Here is a 17,432-nt window from a genome sequence, read left to right on the forward strand (position 1 = left end):
TTCCCCCACTAACTCAGTTTAAGATTTGAACTGGTGGAGGGGAAGCTGATCCTAGATCTAAACCTAGAGAAAACTTCACTCAGCTGCAAATTCCTTACACTAATGGTTGCATTCCAGTTCATCTTATTTGCAGGGTGCTTAAATCATCATTTGTGTGGTTCGTGAGACACAAAACACTTCTCTGGGTCTTGTGAGATATCAAGCGTCTCAGAGTAGGAGTGCTGATCTAGGATCAGGTCCCCCCTGTCCATGTCATCTTATTCATTGTGATGTAAAAGGCTGAGAGGTTTGATACATATGGCCCCAGATCCATCTACGCAGCACAGCTGCAATGAAGACAACCTGAAATGCAACAGACATCTCTGCGAGCTTAGGAGCTTAAAGATCTTTGCTAGATGGCTATTTGACAAGTGCACACGGATAGAAATCAAATTAACTATATAGTCACCCGTGTACAAGGATATGAATGAAATTAACTTGCTTTCCCCTGGTGCACAAAAATGTAGAAATGTATTAAGTAGATTGGGCCAGTAGACTGAGTCGTGGTGGCCAGTAAGAATGGGTCACCTCTTCATCTGGGTTCAGTAGGGTGACAATCACGTTGTTGACCGGACCCCAGTTCCTCTGGTTCTTCATGACCAGGTCACCTGGAGAGGCCTCTACGCCTGCCTCCGAACCCCAGATCTGACACACACAATCACAGTCCCACACGGTCAGCTGGCAACAATGCATGTTTTAAATGTTATTTCAGTTTTGGAGATGAGGACCATTGTATATGGAGGCCTGATTAGTTTCCCCCAATACGTACATGCGTATGTGTGTATTAGGTGCATGCGTGTACTCACAGTGAGGGTGTTGCCCCCAGCCAGTATGTAGGAAGGGGGGATCTGGAAGAACAGTTCAGGAGAGTCCAGGTGACTGCTCCTCACCACCCAGCCCCCTAGTGGCTGCTCCTGGAACAGCAGAAAAAAACAGCCAGGTCGTATTCATTAGACATGTCCAATAAGGACTGCTTGTTCTGTTACAAAACATTTACAACGGTGAGCCCGAATGAATACGACCCAGATGAAATTCAGATTGGGGACAGCGGCACATTCAGCTGGGCGTACTTGAGCAAAATGTTTTGCAATGGAAAACAATAGTCTCCTTTCTAAATTGGACAAGTTCAAGTAGCACCTCCGGTTTAAAAACGCTTCACCCTACTGAACACAACCCAGATCTTTCACACAGTTTCAGAGACTGAAATCGTTGTCAGGATACATTTGCATTGCAATGACACAAAACACAGGTTACTAAACACAAAAACAGGTTCGTAAACACTTAAAGAGACTCTCAATGACACCCTATCCCTCATCTAGTACTCTACTGGTTAACCAGTGGCCTGGGTGACTTTAGACTCAAAGTAGGACACTAGGGAGAGACGTAGAGCTTCAGATTCACTCAACACTTGATTGGTCAAAGCGAGGCGGTAGGTACTTCAAGATTGAATCCTTATTAATGGTCAAACTGCCTTGTCCTTTTGTGATATTACAACAAAGAAATTACAAACACAACATGTACTGCATTTCATAACCATGCTGCACGATAGTAGAGCACAATATGTACTGCATTTCATAACCATGCTGCACGATAGTACACAATATGTACTGCATTTCATAACCATGCTGCACGATAGAAGAACACAATACGTACTGCATTTCATAACCATGCTGCACAACGCTCCTCAGCTCAGCAACAACAATGCTGGTGGGGCGGCCAGTGGCACCGTTTCCCCCTACTGCGGATTCCATCTTTAATTGGTCAGAGTGGGTGGTAAGTTCACAGACTCTCCTAATTGGTCAGAGCAAGGCAGTAGGTAGGTACCTTCTCAGAGTTGTTCTTCAGCATGACGTAGTTCCCCTTCAGGTCTATCTCCGACACCATCATGTGACTGTGGGCCTTGGCGTGCTGCGAGACCTTGTAGGCTGGCGAGGACCCCGTGCCACCTTCGTTCTTACGTTTCTTCCCGCGGACAACTCGGCGGGCGCCGTGTGCGTGTGTGCGTGCCACAGCCCCATGCTGGGAGGGGCTCGGGGAGAGGTGGAGTCTGGAAACACAGAACAATGTCAGGGAGATGTTTGGGAAACCCTGGTTTCTCTGTTTTATCTACTGTGCTCCATCTTTGCTGCCATCTAGTGACTTGTTTTATGTATGACTCCCTTGTTCTCACTAAATGTACCCTCCCCTATTCAAGACCACGACTACTTTGTCTTTTCTAATACTTCTAACCTTAACATGCATTTTGGATAATATATCTACATCACAATTTTGAATATATATATATATATATATATATATATATTTCCTACTGCCGTGTGGCTCAGATGGTAGAGCATGGCACATGCAACACCAGGGTTGTGGGTTCGATTCCCACAGAGGACCAGTACGAACAAATATGAAAATGTAAGCACTCACTACTGTAAGTCACTCTGGATAAGAGCTCTGCTAAATGACTCAAATGGAAATACCGTTTACTATGTTGTGTCCACCAATGACTATTCTGTAACCACTTCCTCTTCAAATCAGGGTTCAGAAGATGGTTTGTTGTTACTCCCTGATGAAGGCCAGTTTAAAGAAAGGCTTTTTAACTAATTACATGGAGTGTCTTGGTCCCCTTAGGTTCTTTATGTTTGGTGAAAGGACCTTGTAACGTGTGTGTGTGTGTGTGTGTGCGCCAAACCTAGGTTGAAATTAAGGTTGCCCCAAAGATTTGAATAATTCAGAATAGATTTGCTTTACTCAGATTTGATTTAGTAGAATTCCCCATTTCAAAACGTATTTGAACCAGGTCTGAGGTGTACGTACCTCTGCTCCTCTCCCTCCAGCATCTTGCGGTAGGCGTTGATCTCCATGTCCAGGGCCAGCTTGACATCCAGCAGCTGCTCGTAGTCCTCCAGCTGGCTCTGCATCTGGGCCCGCATGGCCGACATCTCCTCGTCCTTGTGGCTCAGTCGCTGCTGCCACACCTCGCGCTCCCGGTCCAGGGTCCGCTCCAGCTCCCGCACTCGCCCCTCTAAGGCCCCGTTCTGAGGGGAGGAGACAGAGAGAAGAATCAGAGAGAAATAGGGGTTGTTAGAAAGTCATCCACACAGACAACTTTCAGACTCCCTGACACCAGTCAACATACAGTCATCGCCAAAAGTTTCAAGAACGACACCATTATTAATTTACCCAAAGTTTGCTGCTTCAGTGTCTTTAGATATTTTGTCAGATGTTACTATGGAATACTGAAGTATAATTACAAGCATTTCATAAGTGTCAAAGGCTTTTATTGACAATTACATGAAGTTGATGCAAAGAGTCAATTTTTGCAGTGTTGGCCCTTCTTTTTCAAGACCTCTGCAATCCAGCCCTGGCATGCTGTCAATGAACTTCTGGGCCACATCCTGACTGATGGCAGCCCATTCTTGCATAATCAATGCCTGGAGTTTGTCAGAATGTGTGGGTTTTTGTTTGTCCACCCGCCTCTTGAGGTTTGACCACAAGTTCTCACTGTTATTAAGGTCTGGGGAGTTTCCTGACCATGGACCCAAAATATCAATGTTTTGTTCCGAGCCACTTAGTTATCACTTTTGCCTTATGGCAATGTGCTCCATCATGCTGGAAAAGGCATTGTTCGTCACCAAACTGTTCCTGGATGGTTGGGAGAAGTTCCTCTCGGAGGATGTGTTGGTAGCAATCTTTATTCATGCCTGTGTTCTTAGGCAAAATTGTGAGTGAGCCCACTCCCTTGGCTGAGAAGCAACCCCACACATGAATGGTCTCAGGATGCTTTACTGTTGGCATGACACAGGACTGATGGTAGCGCTCACCTTGTCTTCTCCGGACAAGCTTTTTTACGGATGCCCCAAATAATCGGAATGGGGATTCATCAGAGAAAATAACTTTACCCCAGTCCTCAGCAGTCCAATCCCTGTACCCTTTGCAGAATATCAGTCTGTCCCTGATGTTTTTCCTGGAGAGAGGTGACTTCTATGCTGCCCTTCTTGACACCAGGCCATCCTCCAAAAGTATTCGCCTCACTGTGCATGCAGATGCACTCACACCTGCCTGCTGCCATTCAAGCTTTGTACTGGTGGTGCCCCGATCCCGCAACTGAATCAACTTTAGGAGACGGTCCTGTAGCTTGAGGACTTTCTTAGGTGCCCTAAAGCCTTCTTCACAACAATTCAACCGCTCTCCTTGAAGTTCTTGATGATCCGGTAAATGGTCGATTTAGGTGCAATCTTACTGGCAGCAATATCCTTGTATGTGAAGCACTTTTTGTGCAAAGCAATGATGGCGACACGGGTTTCCTTGCAAGTAACCATGGTTGACAGAGGAAGAACAATGATTCCAAGCACCACCCTCCTTTTGAAGCTTCCAGTCTATTATTCAAAGTCAATCAGCATGACAGTGATCTCCAACCTTGTCCTCGTCAACACTCACACCTGTGTTAACGAGAGAATCACTGACATGATGTCAGCTGGTCCTTTTGTGGCAGGGCTGAAATGCAGTGGAAATGTTTTTTGGGGATTCAGTTAATTTGCATGGCAAAGAGGGACTTTGCAATTGATTGCAATTCATCTGACCACTCTTCATAACATTCTGGAGTATACGCAAATTGCCATCATCAAAACTTTTGGCCACGACTGTACATACATCTCTAGTCTGTTGTTTTTCAGTCTGAAACCAGTCAAATGTTCCGGTACTATAATAAAGCCCTAGCAGCAGCCTGGTAGGTACCGGTTTCTGGAATGTCACTCAGACACACCGCCGGGGTGAAGTGTTCCCTAGCTACAGATCTAGGATCAGCTTCACTTCCCCAATCTTAAGCATAACCATAGTGGGGGAAATGCAAAACTGACCCAAGATCAGCATCTATGGGCAACCTTAGCCCTACACACATACAGCAAGTACCTGTTTTTGGAAGTGATTGAGTTGTGAGGAGAGGGTCTCGATGCGGAGCTTGGTGGCAGACAGCTCCTCTCTGGTGGACGAGGCAAAGTCACTACTCTTCAGCGCCGTCTGATGGGCGTTCTCCAGCTGTCAAAACACACACCCATGTTACATACACACCAAAGGAAAAGCAATGTGTTAATGTCATATGTTTTGACACAAGACTGAGCTACATTATATGTTTACCATAAGCCACAAATTTGAAGAAAAAAAACAAACAAAAAACATTTGGATTTACAGCAATGTTTCTAAATAACTTCATATGAGTGGAGGTACCTAACATACCAGAGTCAACTGCATACATGTTGAATACTTGAGGTGAACTTGATTTGACCAGTACATATGGTGGACTGGGTTTGCACTTTTGGGACAAGTCAGTTGGTTCCATTTTACAGAGCAAGCCAAATAAGGTGTACCTCAAGTGTTTGCTATTGGCTACAATATGAGGACACTTCTACCTAACACGGGCTGGACCGGTGAGAATACCTTGATCAGCTGGACAAAGCTCTCCCTAATCTGCACTGGAGTCTTTCTCACTCCTCTTTTCTCTTCCGTCATCATGCACTCCTGCTCTAACAGTGTGCACGACACACACAGAGACTCCCTGACACACAGCTCTCTCTGAGAGACACACAGCTCTCTCTGAGAGAAACACATACAGTTATACACCAGCAACACACACACAGTGCCAGTCAAACGTTTGGACACAGCTATTCATTCAAGGGTTTTTCTTTATTTTTGACTGTTTTCTACATTGTAGAATAAACAGTAAAGACATCAAAATAATGAAACACATAATGAAGCATTTAGTAACCAAAGAAAAGTGTTAAATCAAAATATATTTGATATTCTTCAAAGTAGCCACCCTATGGCTTGATGACAGCTTTGCACACTCTTGGCATTCTCTCAACCAGCTTTATTTTATTTTTAACAAGGCAAGTCAGTTAAGAACAAATTCTTATTAACAATGACTGCCTACTTGTAAAGCCCCCCGGCCAAACCCTTCCCTAACCCAGACAGCGCTGGGCCAATTGTGCGCCGCCCTATGGGTCTCCCGATTACGGCTGGTTGTGATACAGCCCGGGATCGAACCCAGTGATTCTTCTAGCACAACGATGTAATGCCTTAGACTGCTGTGCCACTCAGGACCAGCTTCATGAGGTAGTCACCAGGAATGCATTTCAATTAACAGGTGTGCCTTGTTAAAAGTTCAAAAGTGGAATTTATTTCCCTCTTCATGCGTTTGAGCCAATCAGTTGTGTTGTGACAAGGTAGGTTTGGTATACAGAAGATAGACCTATTTGGTAAGACCATATTATGGCAAGAACAGCTCAAATAAGCAAAGAGAAATGTCCATTACTTTAGGACATCAGTCAATGAGGAAAATTGAAAGAACTTTGAAAGTTTCAAGTGCAGTCGCAAGAACCATCAAGCGCTTTGATAAAACTGGCTTTCATGAGGACCGCCACAGGAATGGAAGACCCAGAGTTACCTCTACTGCAGAGGATGTCCATTAGAGTTACCAGCCTCAAATTGCAGTCCTATGCTTCAGAGTTCAAGAAACAGACACATCTCAACATCAACTGTTCAGAGGAGACTGTGTTAATCAGGCCTTCAAGGTCAAATTGCTGCAAAGAAACCACTACTAAAGGACACCAATAATAAGAAGAGACTCGCTCGGGCCAAGAAACAGGAGCAATGGACATTAGACCGCTGGAAATCGGTCCTTTGGTCTGAGGAGTCGAAATTTGAGATTTTGGGTTCTAACCGCCGCAGAGTAGGTGAGCTGATGATTTCTGCATGTGTGGTTCCCACCGTAAAGCATGGAGGAGGAGGTGTGATGGTGCTTTTCTGGTGACACTGCAATTTATTTAGAATTCAAGGCACACTTAACCAGCATGGCTACCACAGCATTCTGCAGTGATATGCCATCCCATCTGGTTTGCGCTCAGTGGGACTATCATTTGTTTTTCAACAGGACAATGACCCAACACACCTCCAGACTGTGTAAGAGCTATTTGACCAAGAAGGAGAGTGATGGTGTGCTGCATCAGGTGACCTGGCCTCCACAATTCACCAACCAAATTGAGATGGTTTGGGATGAGTTGGACCGCAGAGTGAAGGAAAAGTAGCCAACAAATGCTCAGCATGTGGGAACTCCTTCAAGACTGTTGGAAAAGTATTCTAGGTGAAGCTGGTTGAGAGAATGCCAAGAGTGTGCAAAGCAGTCATCAAGCCAAAGGGTGGCTACTTTGAAGAATATCAAATATATTTTGATTTGTTTAACACTTTTCTGGTTTCTACATAACTCTATGTGTGTTATTTCATAGTGTTGATGTCTTCACTATTATCCTACAATGTAGAAAATAGTACAAATAAAAACTTTTGACTGGTACTGTACATACACACAAACCTCAACATAATCCAAAATATACTGTGTCTGTAAAATGTACATAGGTTCAGAACTTTGTTAAACATCACAGCATAGTTGAAAAATACATGGCATATAGAAATCAAAACTGAATGGTCTTCAGATAGATGGGATGGGTTGAGGATTGCTGGGTGGGACTAAAACGATCTGCCCTTGAGCAAAGCACTTAACCCAAAAACAATACGCTGGAAGTAGAAGCCTAACTGTTGTTGTCCATTAGTTTACTCCAATTAGGGGAGGTAGGGCGAGGGGAAAGTATATATTTAAAAAAGTAAAAGATGCAGGGAGGCAGAGAGGGAGAGTGAGAGGATGAAAGAAAGAGTGTGTACCTTGGCATTGAAATTCTTCTCCAGATCCTCTTTATACTGCTGGATTTGTCCGTCGTGCTCCTGTCGTAGCTGCTGCATGGCCTCAGCCAACTTACTCTCAAATTCTTTCTGTCTCCCAGAATCCACCTCCACCAGGCGACTCTCATGTCTGCTCCGGATCTCCCTGACCTCCTACACACACGCGTGCGTGCGCACACACACACAGACATGAACAGACACACACGTCTACCGCAGGAAGACGACATGGGTCACATTCCATTCGAACCCCTGGTCCTCTCCCAGACCCTATTCCCCCCACCACGACCCCTTCTACTCAACATGGAGGAAACGACATGGGCCACATTCCATTTCAATCCCCAGCTCTTAACCATTTCTTCTCACCCTCCTACCCCTAGCAACTTCATTAACACCTTCCCTCCTGCATGCTGTGGATACCCCACACCTCCTAGAAAGACAGGCAGAGACAACATTGAGTTTGATATCTTACTATTATTAGTATTTGTAAGTAGTTACCCACTTCAACAACCAATCAATCTGACTTCTGTGTCGCTTCTGTGGTAATAGTGGGCCACGTGAGGTCTTTCTTATGCAGCAGATACTTCAGTGTGTGTGTCCGGTTTCAAGTGTTTGTGTGTGTCCGGTTTCAAGTGTTTGTGTGTGTCCGGTTTCAAGTGTTTGTGTGTGTCCGGTTTCAAGTGTTTGTGTGTGTGTTTGTTTGTGTGTGTCCGGTTTCAAGTGTTTGTGTGTGTCCGGTTTCAAGTGTTTGTGTGTGTCCGGTTTCAAGTGTTTGTGTGTGTCCGGTTTCAAGTGTTTGTGTGTGTCCGGTTTCAAGTGTTTGTGTGTGTCCGGTTTCAAGTGTTTGTGTGTGTTACCTGTTCGCCAATGTGTCTCTGGAACTCCAGCTGTTCCCGTAGTGTCTGCACCTGGTTCTCCAGGTCCACCCTCCTCAACATCTCAGAGTTCAGCTGGGTCTTAGTCTCCGCCAGCCCACACTCCAACTGAGACAAGGAGTCAAAGAGATCACCTGGTGCATTCAAGGACTTTACATTTAGCCAAAACGAAGCAACCCCCCTCATAAATGACCTAGCCACGTCTCATAACAGCCCATAAGCGTCTTCTCAGTAGATGCTCGCAAGCTAATGTTAGCCACCCTACACTAGTACCAGCTTAAACCTATGGCTAACCAAACTATTTAAAAAAACATGATAACATGAGAATCAAAAGGTTGAATCAGCGCATCTCTAGGCAGAATATACTTTGTTTTGTCTGATGCTTTTTAATGCCTTTTGCGTTGTCAACCACTCCTTCTCAGAGCTGCGTTCACAGCCGACACAGAACCTGATGCATAACACTGTCAAAATGCTGCAAAAACATCTGTATGTGGTGTTGGTTTAATTGTATTTAACTTTAAACAAACATTAAATGAACCTCACTAGAAGGCCTATAGATGGCAGTCTAGTCCTTACATTGGCCACCTGGGCCTGTAGGTCAGTGACGTCATCCGCCTGTCTTCTGTTATCTGCCAGTTGATTGGCCAGCTCTGCGTCTTTAGAGTTGAGGACCGCCTCCAAGTTCCTCCACTGACCCATGGCCATGTTACACTCTGCTTCCTTCTTCTGGTTCCTGGTAGGATGAAAAAGAGAGGACAGGTGGTTACTATGGTTCCTGGAAGGAGGAGAGCAGAGAGAAGACAGGTGGTTACTATGGTTCCTAGAAGGAGGAGAGCAGAGAGAAGACAGGTGGTTACTATGGTTCCTAGAAGGAGGAGAGCAGAGAGAAGACAGGTGGCTACTATGGTTTCTGGAAGGAGGAGAGCAGAGAGAAGACAGGTGGTTACTCTGGTTCCAGGAAGGAGGCAAAAGTGATAGAAAGAAGTGAGAGGTCAGGGAGGTTAGTATGATTCCTGGAAGGAGTGAAGAGATGACAAGAGATGGCTTCCATTGTTCCTGGTGGGAGGAAAAAGAGATCACATTTAAATTTGAGTAATTTAGCAGAGGCTCTTATCCAGAGTGACTTACAGGAGCATTTTGGGTTAAGTGCTTTGCTCAAGGGCAGATCGACAAATTTTTCATTTAGTCAGCTCAGGATACGAACTGGCAACCTTTCATGACTACAAAATTCAGGTTAGCCAACTATGGTGTTACAGGGACTACCTGTTAGTGGGACTAGGTCCCCATCTAGTGGCCTTCATGTGTATTGCACCAATAGTATGTGACGTTGCATTGTTGTCTATCCATCCTAGCGTTCTGTTCTGAACATGACTGAAGTTAAAGTGCAAATGAATGGAAGAACCAACTTCTCTGGTTGAAATGTGGCATTAGTCAAACATGTATTCCAGTGTCAAAATTGACAAAAAAAGTGTAAGTATGATAATTTTGGGCATAAAATCAGTATTATTCCAAAACAAAGTAGTGGGATATTTGTCTAACGAGTTATTTGGGGTTGGGTTTTGATTTCGATCATGCCCACTATAAAGGGATTGTAGCGCCTATGGCGAATTGTCATGCACCGAGAAACAGCTGTGCAGATTGCGCTCTGTCTAATCATACCGAAGAACACGTACAGTTAGAGACTTGCACCTCGGACTTGTTTACATAAGACAACACATTGCCAAATGGTGGAGTTGGTTTTGCATGGCGCCAGGGACCGATGCCCCGGGTGGGTGGAGATTTCACATTAAGAACCAATGGAATGGTCTAAAATGAGCAAACTCTGCCTACCTGGGGGCACCGGGCCAAGCAAAATGAACTTGACCATTATTATGTTGAAAGAAAACTTGGCCCAGAAGCCCTTTATGAAGTGGCCACTTGCTGAGGTGTTTGATAGGGATCACTGTAGTCTGCCTAGTGGTTGACTTGAACTGATAGGTGATACTCCTTTTGGGTGCAGGTACTGTTTATATTTAGGTGCAGGAACTCCATCATACTTTGGAGCTAATATTCTATTTGAGGTGCAGGAACTCAAGCAGTTGACCTCTTGCCCAAGTCAAGCAGTCTGAGAATTGACTGGAGATGATGTGTGCACTTGTATCCTAACTGCCACTTGTCAATATTCCAACATTCTGAACCCAGTAGTGAGCATCTTGTATCCTAACTGCCACTTGTCAACATTCCAACATTCTGAACCCAGTAGTGAGCATCTTGTATCCTAACTGCCACCTTCCGGTTACTAGTCCAACGCTCTAACCACTAGGCTACCCTGCCGCCCCAGGGTAGCCTTGTATCCTGCCATGACTTGCTTTGTTATTTATTTTTCCTTTATTTAACTAGGCAAGTCAGTTAAGAACAAATTCTTATTATCAATGACAGCCTAGGAACAGTGGGTTAAGTGCCTTGTTCAGGGGCAGAACAAAATATTTTTTATACCTGGTCAGCTCGGGGATTTGATTTTGCAACCTTTCGGTTACTAGTCCAACACTCTAACCACTAGGCGACCTGCCGCTTTACATGATTCACTATGAAACAGTGCCAGAAAGATGCATACTAATAGAGAGAAAGTTGAAAAAAAACATAACGGCACCGAGGCACACACGTCACACCCACCAGTGATTTGATAGGCTGATTCATCTAACGTGGCTTTCCTGCTCAATGTGCCTGCTAGCTAGCTTCATTGACAAACACAGATGGAACTTAGCCTGCTAGTGATTTTGAGCGCTGATAAACAGCGTGTAGCTTATGCTTTATTTACAATTGTTTGTCAGCTTGCTGATTAAGGTTGGAACGAATCAGTCCTGTGCAGCTGTTGTTTATTCATGTTCTGTATGATGTCATGTTCTGTATGGACCCCAAGAAGAGTAGCTGCTGCTTTTGCAACAGTGAAATGGGGATCCGAATAAAATACCAAATAAACAGCTCCGTGTGTGCAGCAGCAGACGGGATATTCATCTGCATTGCAATGCTAGTTTTCATGCACATTTTTGAACTTGAGAAATACTGCACCAAACACCTAGCTAGGATGTAAAATTGCACAACAAAAATGTCCTCTGCAAAAACGTCAAAATTAATTACAGATTTCTTGATTAATCTTAGATCAATTGTGACTATTTTGGGGAGGTGGTAAGCTAGTGGCTCTGTTGTTGCTACGGTGTGTCAAAAGCGACAAATAAAAAAGAGAAAATATTTCAGAGAAAAACAGCTCCCATGGACCTTAAAGAAAAAAAGATTTCAGTCTTGTGGGTGTGGTTCGATGTGGGCGTGTTATCAAACCACACCCCCAAGACTGAAACCTAATTTCTCTTAATTTTTTTTTTTTTTAAATAAAAAAAAGGTCCACGGGTGCCATTTTTACCTCAATATCAAATCATTTCTGGGTAACAATTAAGTATCTTACTGTGAACATTTTATTTGAAAACAGTATAAAAAAATATATTTATATATATTTAAAATAGCTTCTTAGCAAAGAGTAATTTCTCAAGCAAGAATTTTGCTAGGACTGTCAGAGTGGTCTGAATGTGGAGGGGAAAACTGACAACTATCTGTTATTGGCAGAGAGGCTTGGAACCAAGTCTGATGGTTACTATGGTTCCTGTTAGGATAGAATAGAGATGACAGAAGACTGATGGTTACTATGGTTCCTGTTAGGATAGAATAGAGATGACAGAAGTCTGATGGTTACTATGGTTCCTGTTAGGATAGAATAGAGATGACAGAAGTCTGATGGTTACTATGGTTCCTGTTAGGATAGAATAGAGATGACAGAAGTCTGATGGTTACTATGGTTCCTGTTAGGATAGAATAGAGATGACAGAAGTCTGATGGTTACTATGGTTCCTGTTAGGATAGAATAGAGATGACAGAAGTCTGATGGTTACTATGGTTCCTGTTAGGATAGAATAGAGATGACAGAAGTCTGATGGTTACTATGGTTCCTGTTAGGATAGAATAGAGATGACAGAAGTCTGATGGTTACTATGGTTCCTGTTAGGATAGAAAAGAGATGACAGAAGTCTGATGGTTACTATGGTTCCTGTTAGGATAGAAAAGAGATGACAGAAGTCAAGTGCTTATATGCTTCACTTCCTGAAGGGAGTGATTTTAGAGATCGTTTTTTATTCTGGGTGTAATTCAATTGTTACTTTAATTGTGGATGTTAATACACGGCATATGGTTCTATTGATATTAGGCTACTATTATGATATTAGGTTACTATAATGATATTGTGGTTATTCAAACAAGAGATAGCAGAAGGATAATAATAACAGGAGGATATTCTCATGCTTCTTATTAGGAAAGAAAGATGACAACCAAATCTCTTGAGGTCTCTGCCTCAAAAGGTAATCATTACTATCTGTAGATCATATCTTGCAAAGACAAACAATATGATCATAAATGGGGAACCCCATACTCCAAGAGTGTCTAAGGGGAGTTGGGATAGGCAAAAACACACCTAATTAATATTATTTAAATGGGGAACCCCATACTCCAAGAGTGTCTAAGGGGAGTTGGGATAGGCAAAAACACACCTAATTAATATTATTTAAATGGGGAACCCCATACTCCAAGAGTGTCTAAGGGGAGTTGGGATAGGCAAAAACACACCTAATTAATATTATTTAAATGGGGAACCCCATACTCCAAGAGTGTCTAAGGGGAGTTGGGATAGGCAAAAACACACCTAATTAATATTATTTAAATGGAGAACCCCATACTCCAAGAGTGTCTAAGGGGAGTTGGGATAGGCAAAAACACACCTAATTAATATTATTTAAATGGGGAACCCCATACTCCAAGAGTGTCTAAGGGGAGTTGGGATAGGCAAAAACACACCTAATTAATATTATTTAAATGGGGAACCCCATACTCCAAGAGTGTCTAAGGGGAGTTGGGATAGGCAAAAAACCCACCTAATTAATATTATTTAAATGGGAACCCCATACTCCAAGAGTGTCTAAGGGGAGTTGGGATAGGCAAAAAACCCACCTAATAAGTATTATTTAAATGGAGAATTTGAGATTGTTTAATTAATGATAAAGGCTAGACATTGATTTTTGAAGAATTTAACTTAGAAATGCATCATTAGCTTAGTTCAACTTTCGTACCCTATCCCAAAATATAAAAAACTTTTTACTGCAACAATTTAGGCCTAATTGCAAACTAACAATTTATGCTATTTTTATTTTTTAAAACTATGGATCTCAACACTCAATGACAACAGCGCGAATACACAGTACAAACATAGATTGGTTTGTAGATTATTATATCTAACGTTACCTGGCTTGTAGGTTGCTATGCTCTTCAGAGAGATGACCCATCTCTATCTGCAGCCGGGCCCTGTCGTTAGCCAGCACGTCCAAGCTCTTCCTCGCGTCGGCCAACTCGGTCTCGTACAGCCGCCGAACGTTGGCCGTCTCCCGGGTCGTAGACTCCTCTTTCTCCTCCAGGAGAAGCAGCATTGAGGACTTGTCATTCTCCAGCTGGCGGACCCGCTCTATGTAGGCGGCCAGGCGGTCGTTCAGGTGGCTAAGCTCCTCTTTCTCCTGGCTTCGGGAGAGCCGGGTTGGGCTGGTGCTGGACGGGCCGGCGCCGCTTCGTCGGGAGGAGCGAGTTGAGCGACTGGTTGAGGTAACTGAAGCCATGGCGCGTTCTCATGTGACTGCATGCGCTGGGTTTGGGATGAGTTTGCACCAATAATTTATGTATACAACTAGATGACTTTTAGGGGGCGCTGTGTTGAAGCCACCGTGCCTCCATCTTGGCACTCCCCCAACGTTGTAAAACATTTAGAAAGCTATAGATATGCATGTATTAATGTCTACATTCGTTTTTGCCACATTCATTATATTACATACACCTTAATAAATACGTTTACATTACTATTCTGTGAGCTAAACATACAAATAAAACATGACAAAAATATATAAACATTGCAAGTAAAACAAGTATACTTTTTAGAGATAGCTAATGTTACTGTCCCCAACATGACAAAATAAGTACTTAAATAGATGTCATTTTGTCCTTGAAACAATTAATTGAAATACTGTAGAATTCCATTCATTCCTGTGGAGGACTGCTCCTACTGGGGTGTGCTCTCAATGGCCAATAGATAGAATTACATTCCAGGATGTTATACATTATTGGTTTGCACTGAGTTCTTCTTCTTCTTCTTCTTCTTCTTCTTCTTCTTCTTCTTCTTTGGTATAATGGTGGTCCGCAAACAAACGTTTGAGGTGAATGCTGACACCTACTGTGCTGGAGGTGGTGGCGCAGAGGAATGGAGAATAAATGAATAATCAGTGTATGTTATAAATAAATGGAGGGCATCCGTAGAAGAACGTGGAATACGCAGGTACGTGTAAAGCCTATCAATGACAAAAGAAACGTGCATTACACTTATTAGAGATTTCACATGACATTCCTACACAATTAAATGTTCTAAGAGTGTGGAGGTACCATTACTAGAAACAATACTGTAGTCATCTGATTGTGAATTTTAAGGCCATTGGTCCATTTGAATGAATTGTTTGTTTGCTCTGATTAGTTGCAGGAGTGGCTCTGGAAAATGCACCAATTCAGTTCGATTAAATGTTTGCTACGTTGCAAACGGAGCTACGATGCATTTTGAACCCACAACCCAACCCCTCCTAGTTGTTCAACTGGTCATTCAGAACAGCACCATTTCCGTTTAATTGAACGTTGCAGTATGTTTTTTTCGTACTGGACGCAGACCTAACCTCCTGTAGCAGCAAACCTACTTTCATTAAGGGGATTCGATTAATCTGGCCGAGCGCCCGGGATTGCGTGTTGTGTATCGAGTGAAAGTTGATTGCATTAGTTTTGGAACCGAATTGCCTCCTGGGCGTGAGCCAGGCGCCCCGTTCAAATCTCACGGTGACGTCGTCTACAAAAAGTGACATAATTATGAGTAGGATTCTGTGTTTTCACATGCAAAAGTGATTCGTTTTGATAAAAATGCTTTACGTGCCTTCCCAATGAAAACTAGTTTGAAAATTCAAACGTATATTTTACCGAAAAAATATGTTGTATGTTTCTGGAAGATACAACATGCTGCCTTCAATTTGACATCATGGCCGATCGGCGCAGATTACTGCTCCATTTGAGAGAGGCGCTCCTCCCTCACCGCTTTCTTTTCAAAGTTGCCGAAATTCCACATGCGTCCACTTATATCAGTGCATTCGCAACAACCTAACCATAACGAAACTTTTATTCGATCAACGAAGCCTCATGTAGCAAATTAGCAATTGCATATTTTGCTCACCAAATCGGACCCTCTCATTGACCTCCTTTGTAACATATGCAAAAATCTGAATAGAACATTGTAACAACCACAGGTTTTATGATAGGGCAGGATCAATGGAGACCACACCTGGATGCTGGTAATGGAATCACACAACACAGGATTATCACAAAATATATATTTTATTACAAAGATGTTTAAAATAGTACACAAGCTGTAGGGGCTGGTGGGCTTAGAATGGCAGGTTCAGTGTTTTCAATACAAAAGGCTGATATAATAATTTCAGTGTAACATGCAATATTCAATTATTCAGTAATGTAGTTCAGGCACAGCAAATGTCAAGATATCAAGTTCAGCAGAGCAAACTTCACACAACACGTCTTGTAAGGTAGGGGCCTATTTCCAAAAGGGTCTCAATGTTGTAAACACTGAAAGTGCTTCATGCAATAAATAATCAAGCACTTGTACAATATAAATACAGGAAATATGTCCCATCTGATTACTGTCATTTGTCACTGGTTACCCTGTAAATTGGGAAACATGCTAAGAACGTTGCCGGGACAGGCCAAAGAACGTTGCCGGGAGACAGGCCAAGGGAGAACCACTTGGCTGTGTTTTGAGGTTAATGTCTCTCTGGTGCATAGGGTTATGATTAACACAATATGATCTTCAGGATTTCTTATTCCCCTCAGGTAATGAATGACATACAGTTTATAAATCATTCACTATTTATTCTAACAAAAGTTGTAACAAAAAAACAAACATATTTTGGTGTTCACACGTGTATTTGTTTGATTTACAAAGTCTGCACAGGACCAAGAAAAACATCTAAACTGAAATTGGGATGGTTGGCTCTATTCTTATGCATTTCACTGTTCCTGTGCATGTGACAATAACACTTGAACTCAGAGGAGAAGGTGGTTCGAGACCTCAATGCTGGAGGGAGTGGCTGCCTGGAGGGAGTGGCTGCCTGGAGGGAGTGGCTGCCTGGAGGGAGTGGCTGCCTGGAGGGAGTGGCTGCCTGGAGGGAGTGGCTGCCTGGAGGGAGTGGCTGCCTGGAGGGAGTGGCTGCCTGGAGGGAGTGGCTGCCTGGAGGGAGTGACTGCCTGGAGTGGCTGCCTGGAGGAGTGGCTGCCTGGAGGGAGTGGCTGCCTGGAGGGAGTGGCTGCCTGGAGGGAGTGGCTGCCTGGAGGGAGTGGCTGCCTGGAGGGAGTGGCTGCCTGGAGGGAGTGGCTGCCTGGAGGGAGTGGCTGCCTGGAGGGAGTGGCTGCCTGGAGGGAGTGGCTGCCTGGAGGGAGTGGCTGCCTGGATCTCAATTCAACGGCTCAGACACAAGAGGTATGTGGCAGGGTCTACAGTCAATCACGGACTACAGGAAGAAACCCAGCCCAGTCACGGACCAGGATGTCTTGCTCCCAGGCAGACTAAATAACTTTTTGCCCGCTTTGAGGACAATACAGTGCCACTGACACGGCCTGCAACGGAATCATGCGGTCTCTCCT

The 17,432-nt window shown here is 43.7% G+C and overlaps 1 protein-coding gene across 4 annotated transcripts in view; it reads right to left on the bottom strand.

Moving 5' to 3' along the window:
• The window catches only part of lmnl3 (lamin L3), a 17,547-nt gene extending 2,440 nt beyond the window's left edge, over window positions 1–15,107 (bottom strand). The window contains exons 1-11 of one of the 4 annotated variants that reach the window (XM_042318846.1): window positions 14,621–15,107; window positions 13,947–14,337; window positions 9,204–9,360; window positions 8,610–8,735; window positions 7,738–7,908; window positions 5,464–5,619; window positions 4,939–5,064; window positions 2,845–3,065; window positions 1,864–2,086; window positions 846–953; window positions 568–684 (exon numbers count right to left, since the gene is read on the bottom strand). In XM_042318846.1, coding sequence (XP_042174780.1) covers window positions 568–684; window positions 846–953; window positions 1,864–2,086; window positions 2,845–3,065; window positions 4,939–5,064; window positions 5,464–5,619; window positions 7,738–7,908; window positions 8,610–8,735; window positions 9,204–9,360; window positions 13,947–14,311 — 1,770 coding nt within the window. In that variant the 5' untranslated portion in view covers window positions 14,312–14,337; window positions 14,621–15,107. Of the gene's footprint in view, window positions 1–567; window positions 685–845; window positions 954–1,863; window positions 2,087–2,844; window positions 3,066–4,938; window positions 5,065–5,463; window positions 5,620–7,737; window positions 7,909–8,609; window positions 8,736–9,203; window positions 9,361–13,946; window positions 14,593–14,620 lie in introns of those variants that run through there. The other 3 variants (XM_042318847.1, XM_042318848.1, XM_042318849.1) reach the window with 3 other exon arrangements.
• Window positions 15,108–17,432: the final 2,325 nt, after the last annotated feature.

The sequence above is a fragment of the Oncorhynchus tshawytscha genome, unplaced genomic scaffold (genome assembly GCF_018296145.1).
Source record: "Oncorhynchus tshawytscha isolate Ot180627B unplaced genomic scaffold, Otsh_v2.0 Un_contig_8142_pilon_pilon, whole genome shotgun sequence".
Taxonomy (NCBI): domain Eukaryota; kingdom Metazoa; phylum Chordata; class Actinopteri; order Salmoniformes; family Salmonidae; genus Oncorhynchus; species Oncorhynchus tshawytscha.